This window comes from Dermacentor variabilis, chromosome 2 (genome assembly GCF_050947875.1).
Source record: "Dermacentor variabilis isolate Ectoservices chromosome 2, ASM5094787v1, whole genome shotgun sequence".
NCBI lineage: Eukaryota > Metazoa > Arthropoda > Arachnida > Ixodida > Ixodidae > Dermacentor > Dermacentor variabilis.
Genome location: NC_134569.1, coordinates 109,235,341 through 109,259,607, shown reverse-complemented (window position 1 = coordinate 109,259,607; position 24,267 = coordinate 109,235,341). Strand labels below are relative to the sequence as shown.

At 45.2% G+C, this 24,267-nt stretch overlaps 1 protein-coding gene across 2 annotated transcripts; it reads left to right on the top strand.

Annotated features, from left to right (window-relative positions):
* The first annotated feature begins 290 nt into the window (after window positions 1-290).
* On the top strand, window positions 291-24,050 carry LOC142570933 (uncharacterized). Of its 2 annotated transcripts, XM_075679231.1 has the most exons (5): window positions 313-503; window positions 15,380-15,543; window positions 16,371-16,456; window positions 18,104-18,184; window positions 23,433-24,050. In XM_075679231.1, the coding sequence occupies exons 1-5, from the start codon at window positions 384-386 to the stop codon at window positions 23,582-23,584; spliced, it is 603 nt and encodes a 200-aa protein (XP_075535346.1). In that variant the 5' UTR covers window positions 313-383; the 3' UTR covers window positions 23,585-24,050. The 2 variants fall into 2 exon arrangements, with proteins under 2 accessions (XP_075535347.1, XP_075535346.1); XM_075679232.1 differs by lacking the exon at window positions 15,380-15,543 and having other exon boundaries at window positions 291-503.
* Window positions 24,051-24,267: the final 217 nt, after the last annotated feature.

Below are 24,267 nucleotides of genomic sequence, written 5' to 3'. Positions count from 1 at the left end.
TTTTACGGCTCCGACGAGCCAGCATTTCTCGCTGCTGATGTTAAGGTCAACGAGCCAGCATTTCGTCGCATAACTGCTGCTGACAGTAAACGTCAATGAAGCGTCGGTCAACACATTCTAACTTTACACGCACGGCATCTGACTGACAGGTGAAAAGCGCCAAGATCACGACGCTGAACTTTTCGCCCGTTTTGTGGCCTCCGTAACAAACTAAATTGCGAGCCGTACCACGCTGAGGTCGGTTTTGACGTCGTCCGACTTCAACACAGGAGGCTCGACAAGGGAGAAAAGCAAAAGATGACGTCAACTTATACTCTCCCTCAGTAACGCTGTGTCGTAGTGCGGTGCTTTCTGGTGGCGCAGTCAGTACTTTAACGCAAAAAATGCGTGCGTTAGCTTGCTTAGCGGTAGCCCTAGTGGCTCGCACGATATCGGCGGGACGCGAGGATTGCGAACAAGACTTGATAGGAACCATCTTTGATTATATGCCTGACGCCTGGGAGGTGCGTAATTTCTCTTCACGTCGACTTTGTAACCTGACATATACATATACCGTGTCCGCTTGGTGCTAGACGACTAAACTATACAGGGTGTATATGTATAAAGTACCTCATGTATGAAGTACAACAACACTATAGAGACTCGGAAGCTTTGCCTATGCTGCTACGTTGAATAGCTCTAGATCGTACGCTATTAAACCAAAGCTAATTTTAATTTTTTTTTTTAATATTTGGGGTTTTACGTGCCAAAACCACTTTCTGATTATGAGGCACGCCGTAGTGGAGGTCTCCGGAAATTTTGACCACCTGGGGTTCTTTAACGTGCACCTAAATCTAAGTACACGGGTGTTTTCGCATTTCGCCCCCATCGAAATACGGCCGCCGTGGCCGGGATTCGATCCCGCGACCTCGTGCTCAGCAGCCCAACACCATAGCCACTGAGCAACCACGGCGGGTCCAAAGCTAGGCTATTGGCACGTTCGTAAATGCGTACTGCGCTCCACATTCCCTCGCATAGACGTGTTCACCTCAATATCTGCCGCTATGTGCCGTAGTTCTGATACCTCCCAAAGAACTTTATTCTAACAAACAATCGTTTCTCCGTGCCGGCTTCCACCTGTTTGTTGTGTGCTAGTTTGAATTCGCGTTCTTGGCTAACACTCATCACAACAAAAAGAGAAAATCAGCAGAAATGTTAACAGTCTATAGCTTGATCATGTATGATGTGTGCCATAACTTCGTGTAACTGGCCGTTATTCTCGCGCGTAATTGCGTATTGCACAATAGCATTCACAAGCGATGGACTAGTTCTCTGTAGTTTTTTTTGCGAACGAAATCACTGTGAAATACTGCAATATCTCTCGCATGTTCGTGCTCTATGTGTAGAAGAGGAGTAACTCTTACTACAACGGTCAAAATTTCACCATCTGTCCTGGACAGTTTAATAGCCTTAGTTCTCCCAGGCTATAGGATATAGGATATTCTTAGAAAAACGTGCTGCTACGAACAGAGACCGGATTGAGCAGAGTTCTGTGTGGTCTGTGCTCCGTCCAGCCCTGTCCCTGTGCATGACAGTGCGTTTTTCCGAGAACATTCTTTTAAGTGCTGCACCAGTCGTCACTACCGCACTTCTTCTATAGCTTGCGTCGGGATGTACGTTCCTACCCGCTGCTTGGAGGTGCTTGTATATGTAGAAAAGTTGATGGTGTGGCTCAAAGGAGAGCGGCGCCAGTGTGTCCTCACTGGCATGTCTTTTTCCCAGAAGGGGGTAATTCCGATTCTATACATATGCCGACTCAAAGCATGCGCGAAGTCGTCCCAACGATGATGAGCCGGCGTGCCTCGGCGTCGCTTGAAATTTTTGCGGAATGCTGAAGCAAGCCAAACGTTACTGAACAGCCCCGGTCTTGTTTCTAATTAATAAAATCCTAGTCTATTTCGTTGTGCATACACTTCCACTAAGGACACTTGTACTCGCGCAACCGAATTGCGAGCCGCGTTATCCGCCGAACGCCCACTAGCTCTTTCAAACGCACATGTGGTCGGGCTAGACCTTTGCGTTGTCCGAAGGTTTAGATGCTGTGGTCGGTGGTGCAGCGCTATGTCGCAATTGCTCCGCCACCTGCGCTGACGGCTTCACGCGGGGTTAGTTGCCCCTTTTGTCGAAGTGCTCCTAAATGTACAAACGTATAAACGCCCCCGGCGTCCAGCGTCGACCATCGTTTGGGCGGAAATTATCCCGAACCATGCAAATCCAGCCACGCCTATCCATCCACGCAGACCTTCCGTGTAGCGCAAAGAAGTTTTGGCACTAATTGGATTTCTAAAAGTAGAATATGTCAGCAAAATCGTAAAGCGCAACTTACACACAACTTTCAGACATAATAGCGACGTATTGTAATTTGAATACACCAGAAAACATAATTATGTTACGCGGAAACTCATTTTCCAGCGTTTCCACCATTCAGAGACAGACCACGGCGTCCGCGATTTGCGCGCGCAAATCTTGGAGGCTACGGTGCGGTGCACCTGGTTCTTTGCAACACATCCAGATGGTGCTCGCCCCCAGCACATCGCGGCCCACGCAAGAGGCCGCGTTTCTACCAGAAAGCTCTCCTTCGTGCATAGAGTTCGGCACCAGCGTTTCCCGATAAACATTACAGTTACATAAGTTACAGTTGCCGGAAAGCGTGAGAAACAGTCGGGGATCATTAAAAGCTATCGCGCTCCACTCTTAAAGGCGAAGCTTAAGCGCCCTCCACATTTTTCTTCTTGCATGGGTAACGCAAATTTCAATGTCATATAATGGCAACCATATTTGTGACCAATTCCGCTGTTCATATGACATTCAACGGCCGCCACGTCGGTGGTTATGTATTACCTTATCGCCACGGCAATTATAAATACCAACCAAGTCAATTTTTGCCGTCGCCGTAACCGTAATCGCCACCCAAAGTTGCTCACACATTCTAGACAAAATTACTGTTCAGAATTTTGAGAATGGCAGCCCATAGGCCCCAACTTAGGAGGGTCTCCGAGACTCGAGTCTCCCGCCCCCCTTCCAGGCGATGCCGAAGCTTACCCCCCCCCCCCCCCCCTCCACAACAAAAATGACATTACCATAGTTTCCTGGCACAGATAATTTGAGGATTCTTTTGGCTTGCCTCAACTTTCTCACTTCAAGTTTTATTGTGGCGAATAGCTTATTCCACCATTGTTGGCGCGGACGTACAGGGATTTTAATTCGTACTTTCGCTTTATTTCTGTAAATCGTGTCAATAGGCAGACAAGTGCATTAGATGTGCCAGCGGCGGTTGCCTCATCCGTATTTTCTAACTTCAACATTGTTTTAAATTTCCACTGTAAACACCATGCGCATACACAATATCTTTAAATATATACAGAGGACAAAGTTTATTATATTTTTGAAAGAAGAGGCAGCCACTTAACAGTTATTTTTAAGGGTATGGATAGAGCCTGTGTTTAGAGAACGAATATGTTTCTGTATGTTTCCCTCGCTTCAAAATGCTTTGCGTGCTCTTTTCTCCGTGAAAAAGAAAATCTGTAGACATCAGTGATCCCTTCCGCTGAGTCTGCTAACAGCAGCGTGTGAAATGCACGTGCATTATGTGTGTCTCAGTATCGCTTCTCTTTCCAGTAATCAATGCTAACGACTAAGGAATTAGGAATGGAAACATCGTCACTCGCATGTAGAGGTCATACATACAGGTATATACAGGGTGTCCCAATTACGCATCATGCACCAAGGTTTAAAAAAAAAGAAGCAATGCATTACTCGAAGAAAACCTAGTGCATATTGTTTCCAGTACAGTGGAGTAGCTCCCAGTAGTTTTTTCGTTACTGAGATTCGATTAGGTAATTGTAATTAATTATCTAGCTAGAGACGTACTATCCTAATGATCAACGTGTCAATGAGGCATTTGTAGGCACAGCCATGGGAGCTCTAACTGCGGTATTTTCGACGACGTACTAAATGCGTACTATATTTTTTTCGACTGGTAAACTCGGCGAAATATGGAGAATTCCACTTGACTACGCTCCCACCCGCATCATAAAGCAGCGCCCTCGAACAGGCTCCCTCTGAGTTAGCCAGAACAAAATAAAGGAAATAAAGAAAAAAACATCGTGATCCAGCTAGCCTTATCTGCCGAAGTAACAGGTCGCGTTTGATGTTGGTTGGAAACAACCTGTGATAGGTGTTGTCTTATTGTAGATAGACTGCACGGATGATGTCTTTTTTTTTGCCACGAAGCCTATCACCACAAAAGCGAATTGACAACCTCAGTGCAAATGTTTAAAGGTGCGTTTTGTTTCGTCCCAGTAACCATTTCTTTCTCTAATGAGACGAAGGCAAAGAAGATCCTTGTTTAGGGAGCTGCAAATGGCATTAAAAGGAAGGCCGCAAATAAATATCAGTCATAGAAGTGTGGTAGTATACCAAACGTATCATCTATTATCAGAAATTATAAAAACCTGAGACAAACCGGCAGCTTCAAGAAACAGTGACGGAGGACTGCATCGTTGAGTCCTACCGTATGCACGGATGTTCTAGCATTTATAGCGTCAAACCCTCGCTAACGTGCAAGACGTGGCCGCCCAGGTACCAATTTCCGAGTCATCACTTTGGAGGATTCTAAGGCATTCGGCCTTTCACCGGTACCTCCTTAACCAGCACCAATGCTTAAAAGATAGGGACCCGTAGGATTGTCTAGATTTCTCGAATTGGGTCCTCACAAAAGCCGATGAGCTACCGCAATTTTTGGTGAAGAAGAAGCGCCGAGCAGTACAGACGTGGAAGCATCGGCTCCGTTTCTTTTTCCATGCTCCGCTTGCCAATTTTGAGAGTGCAACGAAAAGAAGCATACCACTGGACCCGCGAAGCGACGGCGAATCTACTGACACCAAGATTTGAGGTAGGGCTTGTTTTTTCACAATTTTACGGAACGTTTTCTGCTCCTTAGTCAGGAGTAGGGCCTTTCTTGGGCCTAGTAAGCCCACCTGACCGCAGCCATGACGGATACAAAAATGGAAGATGAAGATTTTGCTGGAAATGAAGAAAACAATGCTCAGGACGACTTCGGCTGGCAACTAGTGGCTGGCCGAAGATCACGAGCTAGCACAAAGGCTGTGGATGAGGAGAGCACATTGCCACGTAATCAGCGAGAGCATGGAGTCAAGGGAACCGCCATCGGTGGAATGGTCAAGAATCGGATTATCAAAGCTTCGAGCATGCCTCAACTGCCCGAGGATCACAGAAAGATCATTACAGGACCTCGAGGAGGGCTCAATTTGAACAAGGTGAGCACCACCACGATTGGTTCCGCAGTCATAGAGGCGTCCGGCCTAACGGAAGAGGAGGCCCGTGAAGATGTTGTCTGCCCGAACTTCACTCAAAATATCATCGTAGTCAGCACACCTAAGCCCGAACATGCTGAGAAGTACGTTAGAATCAAGTCTTTCAAGATTATGGAAGCGGAATACGAGGGCGCCACATGCATGCATACGAAGCGGCGCCACATGACACATGCAAAGGCGTCATGCGAAGAGTGGACATCAGAGACTCGCAAGCTATGATAACAAGAAACATCGTGCATGACTTGAACCCACTTGCGCTGGCTTCCAAGCGCATCAAGACGTCGGGATCGGTCATTGTACTTTTCGATGGACTCAAAGTGCCCAATTTTGTCAGGTACGGATCCACACTAGTGAGGTGCTACCTTTACAGGAAGCAATTCGACGTCTGCTTTACCTGCGGAAGGGTCGGGCACCGCTCTGATGTGTGTCCAACAACTGACTTTTTTCAGTGCAGGGAATGTGGAACTCGCAACCCAGGAGGTGAACATGTGTGTGTACCTAAGTGCAAATTTTGTGAAGGCGATCACCCTACCGGCGACAAGTTTTGCAAGAAACGATTTCAAGTCCATTGCGTCGTGCGACTCCGTCGAAGAGAGCGCAACAGCACAGGGGCGTCAACAAGAGCGCAGTCGGAGGCGCAACAGCTGGCGCCCAACCATCGCCCCGAGGACAGGGAGCACTCACGCTCCAGCAGTCGCACCAGATCAAGGCATCGTTCACTGTCCAGGGAGAGAAGGCGCTCCAAGTCAAGGGAAGCGCAGGTGCGCTTCGTGCAAAGGGACTCAATACCTGGCGAGAAGAAGACGCCAGGAACCACTTGGGCTGACAAAGTAAAAGGTATGGCGAGAGTTGCTGGGGGCGCCTCGGCTGCTGGGGGTGAGGACAATGATTCCAGAATAGAGCAATTAATTAAAGAAGTAAGTTCTTTAAGAAAACCTAATGAAGAATTGACCAAGCAGGTAGTAGAGCTTCGTAATAAGAGCAGTCGAGCCCTGCTAGAGTAGAGATAGATAGACCCGTAAGCAAAAGCAGCGATCCAGGGGAATCCAGCTCTCCTGCCCTTAAAAAGAGGGCGGTGAGTTCCGAGGATGAGTCAGTCTTCTCAGCCGTCAGTGAAATAAAAGATGCAATTAAAGCGATAAGAGAGACAGTGAAAACGACCAACTTTAATGTGAACAAAATGTGGAAATGGAGGCTAACGGCGGAGAAACGACTTAGGAAAACTGAGACGCGAGGGGATGATGACGATGAGTATCTGCCATCGGAGGCGGATAGTATAAAGTCCATTCCTGGATTGTCGGGGGCCATCACAAAGATAAAAGTAGCGGGTAATAGAAAGTCAGCCTCACCTAATAACAATGGACAGTAATCATGGATTTAACGTGTGGCAATGAAATTGTCGCGGGTTCCAACACAAAAAAGCATCACTGCGACAGATGATCAGGTCATTTGAGGCCAGGCCAAAAGTAATTATGCTGCAGGAAACCTTAGCGGATGAAATTATGCTTGCTGGGTACAAAGTTATATGTAGAGACAAAGAAACAGGGAAGGGGTTGGCGACCCCCATTGACAAAAAGTTGCCATACATTGAGCATGATATTCATCTTAGACATTCCATGTTTGAATTTATTCTAGTTGAGATAATGCTTAAAAGGAACAGAGGTAAGACGCAAAGCATTTTCTGTTTGAATATTTACAGCAGTCCTAACGACATGAGACAGAGGTTTAGAGCACTCTTCAACAAGGTGCTTTCGGTTGCCAAAAACTGCCCGTTCATTATTGGAGGGGACTTTAATGCTACCTATCACACATGGGGATACACTTGGAACACAAAGAAGGGAAAGGAGCTATGGAGTCTTGCCATGGATCTGGGGTTATGCTTGATTACTGATCCGGCGTATCCCACCCGTTGTAGCACATCCACAAGCAGGGACTCCACATCAGATCTTACTTTTGTAAACAACTCAAGAGGAGCCAATTGGGAAAATTCAAACATGGACCTCGGGAGCGATCATTATATCATACATATAACCATACGCATACCGAGACAGGAAACTAGAATCTTCAAATTCACTGATTGGGATCAGTTCAGAAAAATCAGGGCGAACAGAAGGAAAGTGGTGCCTCTAGATGCCAAGCAGGATGCCCTTCAGTCATGGGTCATCCAGCTCAGAGAGGACGTCAAAGAGGCCACTAAAGAAATCAGGACAGAGGAAAATATTGAGGCTATGGACAGCAGACTGGCGCATCTGATTGAGGCCAAACAGTCTATATTACAGAGATGGAAAACGCAGAGACTTAACAGAAGGCTAAGGAAAAAAATTGCGCAATTAAACAGAGAAATTGATGATCACTCGAAGACCCTCGTGAAGCAACAATGGGATGAGATCTGTAATTCGGCTGATGTTAGACTCAAACATGGAGGTAGCTGGAACCTCCTCAAGCACTTGCTCAACGAGAATGAAACAAAGACAAGCAAGAGAACAGCTATAGCTAAGTTGGTTCATCAAAAAAGCCAATATAAAACACAGAAGGATATCATGGATAGTCTCGCAGCCAAATATCTCCCACTTAAACAACCAAACGAAGGAGACGAGAGCCCCGAATACACGGGAGGCATAATTGAAGAACTTGACCGGGACTTCACTGAGAGTGAAGTGAGGGTGGCTCTTCACAGTCACAATAGTAGATCGGCGGCTGGACCTGACGGAATAACTAACAAGATATTAAGAAATCTGGATGATGAATCAATTTCTTATCTAACTGAACATTTCAATGAATGTTGGAGAAAAGCGGTATACTCAGAGGAATGGAGGGTGGCCAATACTATCCTCATACCAAAGCCAGGCAAACAACTCCCTCTGGACAACCTCCGTCCTATTTCCTTAACGTCGTGTCTAGGCAAAGCTATACAACATGTCGACTCACTAAATACGTTGAGCAGAACGACATCCTCCCATACAACTTGATCGGCTTTCGTCCAGGGCTGTCAACTCAGGATGCTATGCTGCTGATCAGACACTAACTTATACAGGTCAGCCCAGCGCATACGAAAGCTCTTTTGGGATTGGATGTGGAAAAGGCTTTTGATCGTATAAAGCATAAGGCAATACTTGGCGTCCTCTCGGAGATGGGGTTAGGTAAGAGACTTTTTAACATGACTAAGGACTTTCTTAGAAATCTAACTGCACAACTCATGCTGGGTGAGCTTAAATCAGAAGCTTAGAATTTGGGAAATAGGGGCACTCCACAAGGGGCTGTGCTCTCACCCATGCTATTCAATTTAGCAATGTCCAAGGTTGCAAGAAATCTGGAGAAAATTGAGGGTATACATTATGTGGTATATGCCGATGACACAACCATATGGAGTGCTAAGGGTAATGTAGGACAGAGACCAGATTACAGGAAAGTTTATATGTTGTAGAGAACACACTGAAAGACATGGGGTTGAAATGCTCGGCAGCCAAATCAGAACTCTTGGTCATTAAACATCGCAGAAAAGGTCGCAAACCAAGAGGTTACATTCCGGAAGATGAGCCAAGAGTGTGCTTATAAACTCATGAAGGATCCGCAATCAGGTAGTTGAAACAATCAAGGTTCGTGGGTATCCCGTAGACGGAAACAATGCTAACTATAGAACAATACTAGATATCTCGAATAAAACAGATCAAGTCATTAGGTTACTAAGGAGAATTACCAATAGACACAGAGGCTTAGGAGAAGACAGCGCTTTGAGGCTAATACACGCCTGTGCTCTCTGTCACTTCACTTATGTGGCTGGATTATTCAAATGGAAGCAGGCAGAACTTAACAAACTTAATGTGATGCTCAGGAAGCTCGTTAAAGTAGCCCTAGGGATACCCAGTAGCGCTGCAACCGACAAACTCATGAGTCTAGGGGTGCACAACACAATGGAAGAAATCGCGGAGGCCCAACAGCTAGCGCAACACGAAAGATTGACAAAATAACGAGCTGGCAGGAACATATTACAGGCAATAGGTGCAGAACTGAATACATCAAAGAGCCAAATAGAGGCTGAAGTAGAATTAAGGGCTGACGTTAGGAACAAGATCAGAACCAACCCTCTCCCCAGGAACATGCATCCAGAATATAAAGTCGAAAGGAGAAAGGCAAGAGCTTAAGCACTCTTGCAGGAAATAGAACATCAGAACCAATTGGCAGCTATAGCTTATGCTGCCTGGGTGAAAGGTAAAGAAGCATATACGGCTATTGTCCCAAATTATCAAGGGAAGGTGCAAGACGCTATCACTATTTTTACCAAGGACCCCACGGTGGCGGAACAAGTGGCAATTGCTCTAGCCATCAGGACTAATAACTGGGCCTGCATTTACAGAGATTCGAAATCCGCTATGAAGTGTTTTCATAAAGGCTACGTAGCTGGTGTTGCAGCTAAACTTTTTGAAAACATTGGGATTATGAGAACTGAAATCCGATGGTTTCCTGCGCATATGTGGAAAGTGGACGAGAGTCGGATAAACCTCAATGAGGTTGTTCATGACTTGGCACGTGGACTTGCTAACCGTGACAGTCACAACCGAGCCGCTCACCATGAAGCCATGGAATCGAGAGATCATTTAACTTACAATGACATAACCAAACATAACAATTCAGGATGCAGGCAATTCCCATTGCCGCATTCAAAACTGAACAGGGCTCAGGCAGTCTCACTGCGCTTATTGCAAACGGGTACATATGCCACATTGTACATCATTAATAAAATATATCCAAAGAGGGAGATTAAAACGGACTGCAACGATTGCAATGGCATCATTGGAATCAGACATATGCTGGCGGGTGTCCCGCGACTCTCCCCAACCTCGTTGAAGAATGGGCACAGTGGGAGAAAAGAATTCAAAGCCCATTGTTTCAGGACCAACTAAGGGCCGTCCAGAGGGCCCATGATGTCGCTGAAAGGCTTGGCCTGACAGTGCCAACGTGGGAGCGGCCCGCCTTGGCTTAAGAAGTCGAGCCTCCGGACCTCATTACAATAAATGTTTTCACACACACCGGAATTTTTGAGCAACATCATGAGCGCAGGTGAAGCTAATTTTTGCAAAACGCTTAGGAAAATTTGCATAATGCACGCTATTTGAGAGGCTCCAATCTACACTAGGTAAAACGCAATCCGCACCAGTACCAATGGTCACTCAATGTGCAGTTCCGAACTTCCGCCGGTGGTACAATCGGTCCCATCTTTGATCACGCACTGACTGGACAGCGTTACGTGAACGAAATCCATGAAGGAGTGGCGGATGAATTTCTTAGCGAAGTCCAGCTGTCACGTCTCCCTCTTCTGTGGTGTCATCAAGAGGGGGCACCAGCAAACAGCAGCAGCCGAGCATTAAACTGGCTGGATGCGACTTTTCGTGGGCAATAGATTGAAAGGGACGGGTCTGCAAATTGGCCGGCTAAGTCAGCTGACCTCTCTCTCTTCGATTTCTTCCTTTGTGGTTATGTGAATGATCACGCTTACATGATCGAGACGGGCGTCAGATTGGCTCAACACAAGGATAACGGATGTCTGCCTTAGAATTCCAGCGTCGGTCATCAAGAAAGCAAATGTGGTAAAGCGGACTCAGTACTGCGTGGCTGCATAAGGATACCTGTTCGAACATGTCCTCTAGGCAGCATCTGGTGTTCAACGGCGCTTACAAATTCATAGATAATAAGGGCACACAGAAATCTGAGGTATTTTTGTTTGTTTCTTTTTTGTGCAGGCATCCCGATCGCCAATTCAGCTGATTTAGAAGTGGTATATTTACTTTCTTGAACCCATCTGTTCTACCTTTTCTCTACACGTGGGTCGCTTCCCAGTCTGTTTATTTCACTTTTATTTTTTGCCATGAACCTGTTCTTGCAGCACGTATACACTCTCATAAAAGCTAAAACCATCACTTTAATTAGGCTTTGGTCCGGAGCAAGTTTCTAGCGTAAAATATAGCCGCACGCAATCTTTCGATGCGGTGCAAGGAAAGCCAGGACTTAGAAACATTCTATGCCTATTACATTGCATTTCATGCTTCGCGCGTGGGCAGAGTGGCGATTCGCCCGCATTATCAAGGGGCTTTTTTTAGCCGTGTGATCAGTCGGCCTTGAGAGCCGGATAGTAAGTGCGACACAGAAATGAAAGGAAGGAAAAGCTGCAAAACCACTAAACCCGCTGTTGGTGCTCCTTCCATACCATTATCAAGGTGTTGCGTTTTCTCTCCTGTTTGCGACAGGCAATGCAGTTGCTTTCAATCAGCTTATTTGAGGGCGCTGCTTTATGATGCGGATGGGAGCGCATTCACGTGGTATTTTTCACATTTCGGGAGGTTTTGTTGCCAGTCGGAAAAAAATTGCGCGCAATTAGTACGTCACTCAAAACACAGCAGTTAGATGTCGTTCGGGGATGCCTGTGGGTGCCTACAAATACCTCATTCACACTTTGATAATTAGGACAGTAATTCTCGAATTACATAATTAACTGAAATTGCCGAACTAAATCTCTGTAATGAAAGAAATACTGGCGGGTACTCCCCTGTACTGAGAATAATATGCACTATGTTGTTTTTTTGAGTAACACAGCTGCTATTCGTTTGAGACTTGGTGCATGATAGTTGGGGAACCTTGTGCAATTCACTCAGTAAGCTAAATGAGTCCAGGCCGGATTCACTCGAAATCCGAATCAACAGCAGTCATGCGCAGTCGCGCTTACTCTCTTACTCACAGAAAAAGAAAAGAGAGAGAGAGAGAGGCTGCAGTTTCGCAAAGGCGAAGCAGTATTAGTTAGAGCGAAATATACGGCCATTACACGAAGGCGGATAATACTGCCGAGAGACGCCAGACTCTTGATGGTGCGAGAGGACTCAGGCTGTGAAATTGAACTGTCCCATACCATGAGCTCTTCTAAATTCTGATATAAGGTCGTCATTTCAGCGAAGAATTCTTCGAAGTCACCCCAAGTTTCTTCAAGTGCAGGAAATATATATATATATATATATATATATATATATATATATATATATATATATATATATATATATATATATATATATATATATATATATGTGTGTGTGTGTGTGTGTCTGTGTGTGTAGTGTTCAGAAAGGTGGTCGGGCCCCAGCTCTTTCTGCCTTGTGGCAGCCTATGAGGCAGCCCACAAACAAATGTCATGAAACAAAAAAAAAAGGACGGCACAGGCCTTTTAAAGCGAAAGATTTACTGGCCGCGAACTTGCGATTTCGCCGTGGCGGTGCTCCGAGAAGGCTCATGACGTCACAACTCGCGCCTCGCCGCGGATATTTCTCTCTCTCTCTCGCTCCCTAGTCACTACTCCGCATACGCCACTATAGCACCGAGCCACAGGTGTTCCGCCGCTGCGCACGCGCCTCTCCGCTCCCGCCGTTTGGTATGACGTCACACCTTGTTCCTCGTCGTTTCACTCGCCTCCGCTCACTTCGCCAGCTGCGTTGCATACCTGATAACACCTCGGAGGAGTGAAAAGGAGAGCCCGCGTGCGCCGCAACCACAGTTGAGGCGGCAGTATGGATGGCGACAATTCTGATAAGCAGGGAGAGACCTGGAATCGACATCGGAACGAGATGAATAGGAAACGAATCGCCAAGGAAACAGACGAACAGCGCGCCGAACGACTGGGTAAGCGCCTCAACATAGCTAGACAACCAGACTAACCTGGACTTGCAATCAAGATTAACCAAGGCTAACCATCCTGGCGTAACCGAGCGAATCCACGGCCAATTTTTATCTTAAATCTTATTGAAAGTACGAAAAAATAACAGAGCTCAAACCTGTAACTGATGTAATTTTATTGGCGCAGTTGTGCACCATCTCCGTGATCGAGCGAGGGAAGAGATTTGAAACATACCCGATACGGAAAAGAGGTGGTAAAGTCGCTAAGACGGTTGAAATCAACAAGCATTAATGAAATTGTCCAGTGGTAGGATTCAAACAGAGGAGCCTTGCATAACAGCTCGCTTTTACACGGTCAGCTTACGTTTACTTCAATTCACACTTACACAACAGCTACTAGCCTTCGTGAAATATTCTAACATCTTGATAGAGCATCCATTGCTTCGCCCTTATGGTGAAACCATAATTTGTTGGTTTACCAATTAACTAGTCCTTTTTTGGAATTTCAAGAGCTACAGCAAATCGGTTCTGCAGAATTAAGACCGCAAGGTAAAGGAAGGTTTAGAAAAGGAAAAATTAAAATTGAAATTTATGCAAGCGAAAGCGAGCTGAAGAATGGACAGAACCCGCCGCATACCTATGTCACTCTTTTGCTTCCGCGTACAATTCCGCAAGGAGTAGTAAGGAGCAGCTGAAGACGGAAGTGATTGTAACGCCAATCGTGCTCTACGGAAAGCGATCGAGCGCAAGGAAAGTGGTGCCATCGCAGTTACCCTGCCGCCTTTCCCCCCGAAATGAATATGAGCGTGTAGCTACCATTGCTGCCCCTAGCTCCGAACCTGATCTACGAGCACTTTACACAATCGAGCAAGTTTTACTCCTAAAAGGGTACGACAAGAACAAGTCGACCAATGTTAACATAGACACGACTTTTTCCTCCCGGAATGCATTCCGCACTTTTTATTGGCGGATCAAGATGGCGATGTTCAAAACACAAGTATGCGTTTTGAACATTGTCTTTCTTCGACAAAATGCATTCTGTACGCTGATGATACCACTATATTTACTTTTCATAAAGATATCTCATCTCTCGCTAACAAACTAAATGCTGACTTAGAAAATATTCGGAGGTGGTGTAACGTTAACATGTTATCTATTAATGAAACTAAGACTAAATTTGTTGTATTCTCTTCACATCAGAGAAACATAGCGTCCATTCCATCTATCAGTCTTGGTCCCCACTGCCTTCATCCAAGTTCATGTTCACCTTTTCTTGGCGTTCTACTTGACTGTAATCTGAAATATCACAATCATATTGCTCACATAAAAAAGAAAATTGCTTATGGTATACGCATCTTAATTAAAGCACGCCCTTACTTCACACGTACCACTTTGCTCTCACTTTACCACTCTTTCGTCCACTCTCACATTACTTATGGGATCATATGTTGGGGAAACACCTATAATACTCATATTAAGTCTTTACAAACAATTCAGAACCGAGCCATCAGAATAATTACATATAGTTCATGGTTTTCTAATGCCACTTCCCTACTACACGAGAATAACATCCTTACTATTTCCGGGTTCACTACATACAACCTAGGTATTTTTTTCCACAGACTTCTACATAATGAGCTACCGTCGATCACATTTTCACCATCTAACCTGACAACTAATAGTACCACCAGATTCGCGTTAAATAACAATTTTCTTTTACCACGAATCCGCACTAACTACGGTAAACAAACCGTGGAATTCACTTCCATATCTGTATGGAACACTCTTCCTCTCATTATGAAAAATGGAAGATCTTTACACCAATTCAAAAGGGATCTCAAAATGCATTTATTATTGACAAACTAATCAGAAAATTTACTTTAACCGTTTTTTTTTTCGTTCTTTCTCGCTTTTTTTGCCTTTTTTGATGGTTTTTGTCCTTGTAAATAAACTACTGGTATATTTTTTACAAGCAATTTTTTATGTTACTGTGAGATAAGCTAAACCTTGTTATTATTTGTAATGTATTCTGTATTTTGCTCTGTTAACGTCCATTTCCTGTTGCTTGTATAATACCTTATTATATGCTACTATTGCTTTGCGATGTCAATTATCATAACTATTCTTGTACAGGAGGTCCCGATACAGTCTGACTATGGGACCTCCTCCTGCATACTAAATACATGTAATTTGACCCAAATTCTAACAATAAATTCTGATTCTGATTCTGATTCTGATTCTGATGCGAACGACACATAAATGTTGGAATCGGCCGCAAGCTTTAGAATATCGCGCTTTGTGTCTTCTATAAACATGCATTCAAAGATCCCGTTCTGTCTCCTAAATTACAGATAGTTAAGAAAAATAACATCAATTTTCACCTAATGTTTGTATCTAAGAAAACGGTGGATCAGGCAAATTATAAGTGCCTAACGACAACACTGAAAAAGGCAGTTCCACAAAGAAAATGGCAAACGGAGCTGTTCTACACAACTCTTGTCAACAGCACCACAATGTGAGTGAAAAATATCCTTTGTCCAAACAGGCAAGTCCCAACTGGATTGCATGCGCTTAAAAAATAAAGAAATGCCGTGTATATGTGGTAACTCATAGAAAAAGAGCTCGCAAACTTTCGTCACACGCTGTTCCGTCTGAAAGAAACTTCACTAAGACATCGTAGACGAGGTCATGTTTGTTGCGGGGCTTCCAAATCGTAACAGCAGCCAGAAGACACCTTAGGAAACAGATGAAGCTTATTTTTGAAACATCTGCGTTGTTTTACTCTATGTTTCTACAAGACGTATTCGAAATACTCGATTGAAGACCATTGAGAACAAGGATAACAGATGAATATTTGATATACCTGGCCGTTTGCGCATAAAGTGGCCCTGGTAATGAATGCAGCAGATGAACATAACATGAATCAGGACCTAAGCCGGCAGACTCTCAAGACGGTTTTACGAGTAATAGAGATAACTTGGACATTGCACAATATCTACGCGAGGGAATAAATGTTCCTGTTTCGTAGTCAGTCCCTTAAATCAATGAAGAAGTACTTGTATTTAAGCCAAGTAGCACAGGTTACTCTGATCATGCGAAGGAAATCTCCATATGAATAAAAAGCGATTCTCAGCGCAGTTGTGCGTCACAAGGCAACCTTGGGGACGTAGTTGTATCTCTGCTACAGGTGTGTCAACAGGGTCATGAATGAATTATGTGTACACAAGCACATATTGTTAAAGTATTTGTTTAACGTTCTTCCGACGTACTAGGAACAATAATTTCTTCTCCTAAACTTTAAACAATTAATTGGCTGATTTGTTTCCCGGCGACCTTTTTCAGCAAAACGTCATCGTTAATATTGGGAATGAAGAGGTCAAGTCATTGTTACGTCTTTGACAACGTACTAACAGCCAACGATCCAAAAGGTATCTTAATGATTGCATTGTTCTGCGTTTCTTTTGAACAAGACGCTACCTACATCACTAAATGATTTGCCCTTAAATAGGATGCTGATTAATTTCCGTTTGCTTAGCCATGAATGTTGTCACGAAATGACGGCTACATGCAGCCGTTCAAAGATGCGCGAAACCGTACATAAATTCCGGGCTCGTTATTTGAAAGGAGTTATGCTCTTCAAACGGCAGAAGCGACTCGGTTACGGTGATATAGGTTCTCTCACTGCCCTCCGTAATTGGCATGCCTGCGATTTCTTCGTCATTCTACATTTTCGAAAGTGATGGAATGGTCGTTACAACTACAGAATGTAATTACACTCACCGCACCAAGAACATCTTGCGCGTAAGTGGGAGCATGTGATAGAAATAATATATCGGTGAAAGAAGAATTTCTCGCCCTGAAAGCTGGGATATTTGGCTAGTTAAGGCCGTAACTATACGTTGTACTGCTCTGGTGCCTCCGCCCCGGCCAATGCATCCTCAGCCACATGAATTAGTAGTAACTTCACACTACCCTAAAGGTCTCCGTCGGTTGCGCACATGGCGGCGTGAGGAACTGTTTGATGAGCACCGCACACTTGTCCTTCCCGTAGACAGCTTTTGGTCCCTCCTCCAGCCGCGTTGACCCGCACGCGTAGGAGATAAGGGCCGACCAGCTTTCTGGGCCCACGGTAAAACCACAAATGAGGCAGTGCGACAGGGTTTAGCTAGACTATTAGTTGCCCACGTATGGCATCTCGAGAACGAGGTAGAACATTTCTTCTGCGATCTGTGGAGACATGATGTCGACAAAAGCAGGAAACTTCACAGGGCACGTTTCCTTTCACAGGGGTCCAACTCTAGAAAGGAAAGTGCCAAAGAGTCAGCCAGTTCCTTCCGGGTTGCCTTTTGGCAATTATTTCACATGGGCTTTGCTAACCAGTGGCCTGTGAAGTTGGCTGAGAGAAGGGAGCCGCCGAGGCCCCGATTTATTTGAGTACGGCCTACAACGATGAGGGCGGTCTCGGGGTGCGGCCGCACACGCTATCGCTCAGGCCAGGCCCGCCTTGTGCGTCCTAATCAACATGCAAAAAAAATGCACGCGGCATTCGCTCAATTTCCTCGGTGGCACTCTAGCCGATTGCATCGTCGCTAAAGGCCCACATGAGATGCCAAGATGGTGCGCCAGCTGTCGGAAGGCGACTGGTTCTAAAACCCGCCTGTGTTCGTTCAACATTTCAACAGCAATATGCAACAATCCTTTTTGCAACGATATCCGGTGAGGTGAGCTGCTTCAAGCCAACGAACAAATTTGCTGACAGTTCTGGGAACATGATCACCGAGTCAATGTTTAAAAATAACCCGAAAGAGAGTGAACAAGAAAAGTTGTTTCATCCGGTGTGCCGGGTAGCCTTAGTTTCGGGGTCTCGAACAGCGGTGCGCCACTGCAGATTATAACCTTTATTGGTGCGCTCACCTTCCGCGGACCGTGTTAACCCGGGCACGTTGGTATTTAAATAAATATCACGCTGTATGCGCCTAGCATCCAATTACAAATTTCTTAAGCACGGCCCTTCATTAAAAGTACTACCACCAAAATACCTATGACAGCGAAGTTGTCTTTTCTTGTTCTTGCAGGTACAAAAATACGGCACTTGAACAGCAAGATTCTCTACACCGACGAAAAGACCTGCATATTACTGTGGTCACGGGGTTTTGGTAATATCTAATAATGTTCCTGTTTTTTTACATTTTTATAAAGAAAAACGAGAAATAATGCAGTTGTTTCATTTCAATACTATGAAATGAACGCTGTTAGCTTTCCGAACACATTTCAGGAGGCATTTTATGCTTTCACTGCTCCTTCTTGACTGGTAACTTGTTTGTGAAGGTGACATGAGCAAACACACGGGAAGCTCCTCCAGATGTCGGGATGTAGGAGGAGGAGGAATGAACTTTATTAGTTGAAATGAGCCGACGGTAAAATCGTCCGAGGTGGGCGGCGTCCCTAGTCCAGGATGCCGTGGGCCTGAGCTGATAGCCTGGGCCTGCTCACCAGGCGATGCTGGTCTTCAGGGGTCGAGCTTGTCAGCTGTGCCTCCCACTGCTCGACGGTTGGTCCGGTGATGGGCGGTGTCGTAGGGTTTTTTGACATTCCCATACCATGTGGTAGAGGGTATTGGGTGTGGAGGAGAAGGCGCATTTGTGAGTATAGCTCGTAGGATACATGGCGTGTAGCAGGGTGCCGTGCGGGAATGTGCCGGTCTGTAGTCTTCGGAAGATGACCGCCTCTTCTCTTGTCAGCTGGGGATGCGGGGGTGGATAGATCCTCCTACCCAGTCTGTAGTGGCTCAGGATATCGGCGTATCTTTTCGGGACGCTATCTTGTTGGTCTACCGGTGCTCGTGAACCTGGTGGGATAGCCCGGAGAATGTGGCCTTGGGCAGCGGCATTAGCCGCTACATTACCCGCCAGGGACTCGTGTCCCGGGGCCCAGACAATGTACACTTCTGGAAAATTGTCTCGTTTTTCGAGGATGCTGAGGGCTTGTTTGGAGGGTATTTTTTTCAGATCATGCTGAATTTTCAAAAGTTGGTTGTGGCAGAAAACACATCTCTAGTAATTTGGCTCGATTACTCAAAGAAGCAGGCATTACTTGCACTAGAAATCAAAATCTGTTATGAAATTATCAACGAAAATTCTCTATGTAATTTTCAAATTAATTACTTCACGGCATATATTGCAATCTACGAATTGCAGCTGCTGAGTTTTCACGAATTTTCAGCATGTCACCAGTTCCGGTGCATAAATTTCCGAAGTTGGCGACGAAATAGATTGGCGACAGAATTACGTTTGTGTTCGAACGCATAAAATGACGTTTTCATAAAAAAAAAACAAGAAGCGGGACAACAGTGCATTTTTACCGCGAGTGTGACGGCTAATTAATGTCTCGAAACCGGTGCCATGTTTTGTCTCTAAGTGGACATGCCTTGCAAACTCGCCGGCTACAAGTCCTAAATTGCAATAGGGACCGTAAGGTATCTAGTTAAAAGATAGTAAGTGAACCTTTCTTTTATTTAAACGACTATGCATTCTGCGATTAATGTCCGCCGGTTCGAGTAATTCAGCTCAAGGAATACAATGGCGCCATATGCGATAGGTGATTTTTAAAATTTTCGTATAATATAAAGATAAAAAAACACCCCGTATATCGGTCACCTTGTGCACGTCGTCGTTTTCTGCAGAAACTATTACAGATGCAATAAACGGTAATTATAACATTGGACATATAAAGAAAAGACATCGTGCTGAATATAGTGTAACCAAGCATTACGCGTAAGCCAACTTATTGTGCTATATCGGGTTCAGTTTACTCATTCATAACCAATTTATACAAAGTTAAATTTCGCTCCAGTTGGCCTTTAACTAAGTCCCGACGTGGCTAAATTTGTAGCTGTAAGACAATATTTTAACTAACCGCAGACATTGACCAACGGTCGTTCCTGTCCGTGTTCGCTGATGAAGCGAAATAGGGAAAAATAATAGATCTCCTCTGCGCGCCAGACGTAACACTGGAAGTAAAGCAGGATTTTGCAGTCGTACAAAAACTGTATGCGTTCTTATGACCAGAAATTAAGGACATTTGAGCACTCCACTATCAGTTGGCATCACCAGAAGGCGCCGTGAGCTCTAATAATCAACGACTCTGAGAAAGTCAGCGCCAACTGTAGGACCGAAGGCATTATGGAATATGTGAGGGTCAGTTTCGGCTTTGGGGCTTCCGGTTTAACGTAGCGATCCAGTGCAATTCGCCTGTAGATTCGTCGCAACTATCCGGAGGCTCGTAAGAGGCGTCGACGCTGGAAGTAATTTTTTTTTTTTTTTCGTGAGACTGCGGCTAGTTCTCTCTTTTTTTTTTTATACACCCCCTGCAAATGCACCGGCTTTTCCCGCTGTGGTGTGTGTAGTGTTCTGAGCGGTGATGGTAGAAAAAGAAATGCAAATTGGAAAGGCTTGCTGCGTGCCGGACGAATATGTACAAGGGCATGCTTAAGGATCCGCATTAGTCTGTCTGCTCGATAATTTATATCACGAAAGTAAAATAAAAGCAACGACAGAAATTGGGCCACCATTAAGGGGGCGCAGTCGCACTGGGGTACGTGAAGCGCCTTGTGCGTGCTGTAGAGGGTCTGTGGGCCCTATAGGGTATACAAGCAATGACGTAGCCGAATGCACAAGGGACGTTTATTAGCACATTGCAAAGCTTATACAAACTTCACTTAGGATACAGCTGGAGGGGCTCCTACTGTGTAATCTTGCAATCGTGTCCGCTCCCTATTCATATTGGGCCCGCCGTGGTCAAAGGTGGTGGGCGTGAACTGGCATCCCCCTTGTTTCGCTGCCAGAGTCCCTTCACGCCATTTCTACGACCCTATCCGTGTCGAACGTGGGAGCGCCATAACCGACCAACACTCTTAAATTTCCATAACAAATTTCGCAATTGTAAACCTCATAACTACTTATGAGCACGAGTCTGAGATTGATGGATTTTACCTACTATATTTGAGTGAGCTCACTCAAATTTAGCCACTCCCGCTCAGAGTGACTATCGTACTGCTGAGCTATGTCTCTTTCGATGACGAGTGACAGGGTAAATTTGGCTTCGACTGGGTCCTGCGGGACGCGACAAAGGCGCCATCTGTATGCGCGATATATGCACGACGAGTAATCGTTTCTTTTATCTTCACAATGATATCAAACTAAGGCGCGTGGATAGTATACACTTGCAAATATACAAGCAATAATAGTAGTGCATGTTTTCGCTGCATGCGGTTTTAGAAAGCGACCCCATACGCTGACCGAACTGAACAACGTATCACATTATATAGAGCTCCGGGATGTCTTAATTATAGTGTGAGCTCTTGCGGTAACGGGACACGATCACAGCTACCAGTTGCAGTGTATAGCACAAGCGAAGTGAAGATTTCCTGCATAGTATAGTACCGGCGCTAACCTCACGACAGGCACACAAAGCCTCGCACGGCGACCTATGAAGTCTGGGCCTATGCGCGGAAATGTCTGAGGTCAGCAAAGCAATTTATTTTTCACTAGCTCTTCGGGTATACGCTTGCCGCAGCAACCACCGCTCTGCGAGAAATATCTGAGTAGTTATTCGCCAGTGAAAACGCGCGAAACACGGATAAACACCATCAGATGGTCGCTGCAATCAATACAGGTGGCGCAGCGTTTTGTGAAACGTTGTGCTCTCGCGTACTCTTAAAAATAAAAATAGCACAGTCGCAGGAACCTCGTAGCTGCTACCAGTATATACACCAAGGCGAATTTGTCAGCACACGCTCGGAAGAAAGTGCGAGCGGCACGCAATGTTTACGTGCAATCTGTCGGCGGTGCCCGACAACTTGTCAGAACGTGTCAAAGGCCACACCCACAAATATCTGTTCAAAATACCATTTTCGGCATTCTAACCAGCACGTGGTGTATTCCAGTGCAGAACACATACGTCGAAGGGCCCCACGAAGAACTGTTTACGCGCCACGTCGGTGTAAGCGCGATTTCCGTCGGTATGTGTCCGCGCATACGGGCAGCCGAAATGCAACAAAGTAACTGCGTAAAACTTATCCAGGGTTCCGATGGCGTGCCACTGTCTTCTCAGTAGTATGTCGTCGCTATGTATTTCATGCGTTTAAAGAAAACAGTTCCAAAGCTTCGCTGCATGCACCCGGCAGGCAAAAAGCGGGAGGGGCAACAGAGCAGGCGGTTGCAATCGACGCACCGACTGCGCTTAGACGTTATGGCTGCATAACACGCACAGCTTTCCGGGGCAACTTGGGGTTGCACGCGTCTTGTTAAGCGATAATTCAATAACTGCCTCTCCTCCTATGGTTAGCAAAGATGGCCGAATAGAGCTTTGGCAGCAATTAGACGAGACACGTCCTATACCTGGGTGGCTGCAAGTGAAGCACGCGATCGACGATGCTTTTGCCCTCAAGATTCCCATAATACCTTACCGGCGGCCCCCCGAGGGCGCCTGCCACTTTATAAAGTCGTCTATTGAAGTTATCGTGATGACACGATCAGTGACGTATCCAATTCATCCGTGTGCATCCAATGAGCTTGAGCCGAATTAAACAGAACAAACATTCACCGCGTCAGGGATACGAATCGGCGAATTTACGTCGTCTCGTCAGTGTCACCTGCGTTCCTCGAAAGTGGCCGTCCGCAGCCGAGCCGAACCCGATTGTGTAAAAGTCGGCTTAATTTTTTTTTTTTTTGCGTTTCATGGTATTTTGCGTTTCGTTGGATATAGCACGATAAATTGCACTTAACAAAAGGTCATAGAAGATGCCCGACGCAGCAGAAGGCGAATACAACCAAGTCAGCGATAGGAACGGATTAAAGGAAAATTACACGGCAGTGGGCGTGGTTGTTCAAATGGCTGAAATGCTGCCGTTTGTGATTTGGAGCAACACCAGCACTCGAGTCGAGTGGTAATGGCTGTGCACTCGAATGAAGGGCATTGAGTGGACGTGGTAGTAAGTACACGTAGTAAGTTGATATTTATACATTTTTCCTCCTGTTATCTTTCTTTCACTGCCGAGTCTGCGTTCTGGTGGTTTTTTTTCCTCTTTCTTTCTGTTTTTTTTTTTTAAGGGCTGTGCGCAAGAGCGCATAATTTATAATGTTCTGCTCACCTGAACTTCTTTTGGAGTCTGCTAAACATATTCAAAATTTTCTTGTTTTCTTGTCTTGTTTGTTCTTTTTTGTTATTCGTGTCAGTCATATTGGCTGTCAGTTATGCTATTATTTCTTGCACAAATTTCTTGTAGCGATAGAGTTTAACGGACAATGCAGTGGTGTCACTGTCCCTCCTGCGCACATTGCATCTTATGAGAGATGCCGGTCTTCTCTCTATGTAAGTTTATTCATTCATTTCAATCTTTTCTAGGGTACCATGTCTGGGCCGAACAAAACTACGTAAAAGAGCATCAGGCAATTCCCTACATATGCGTGCTACTGTATGAAATATACGCCGGTGTATTGAAACACTGGATATACGACTGGGATGTCTGCCCCAAGAGCACCAGCAAGAGTTCATAAAACAACTCGTATTCCCAGAAAAAAATGACGTGTGCGCGTCTGTGTTTTCAGTATAACGACAAAAACTATATGTGAACTGGTCTAAAACGTTTAGAGTTCAGTAGAGAAATTACGTCTGACTCAGAAAGTAGTATTCTGTTCGCCGTTTGAGAAGCGGTATAGAAGATATTAGGCGTAACCTAGTTAAGCAATGAAGCAGCACAAAAGTTCATTCAGAAAGTGCATGCTAAACGTCATCCACAACGTTAGCAAAGCATACTCAATCAATGGCGTAACTTTTCGGGAATTTCGGCACTGTGGAAACAAGTCAGCAAATATGCAATGTTGAAATATGGCCCTTAGAAACTTTACTTTCCTGATTGCGGATCTCACGGCCAGTTTTACTGTATTACGTTTACCGCAAAGGATGCCCGCAGCGGAAGTTCTTGGCAAATGGAACCGAAGAATCTGGTTAATTAGAAGGCATAGAAGCGGTTAAATTGATGGAGCGTGCTGGTTTGCGCTAGTTGGTAAGACATATTAAGAGATTAACAGCCCAACTGCCGACGAAGACAAGAAAGGCAACAGGATATGGAAAAAAAAATTGATTTGGCCACGCATTCGAAGCGGTGTGATTGCGAACCCAAGTTTGAGCGTTGCTCTGTTGTTGGCAAGGGTGGAAACAGAGTCACAAAATAAATAAC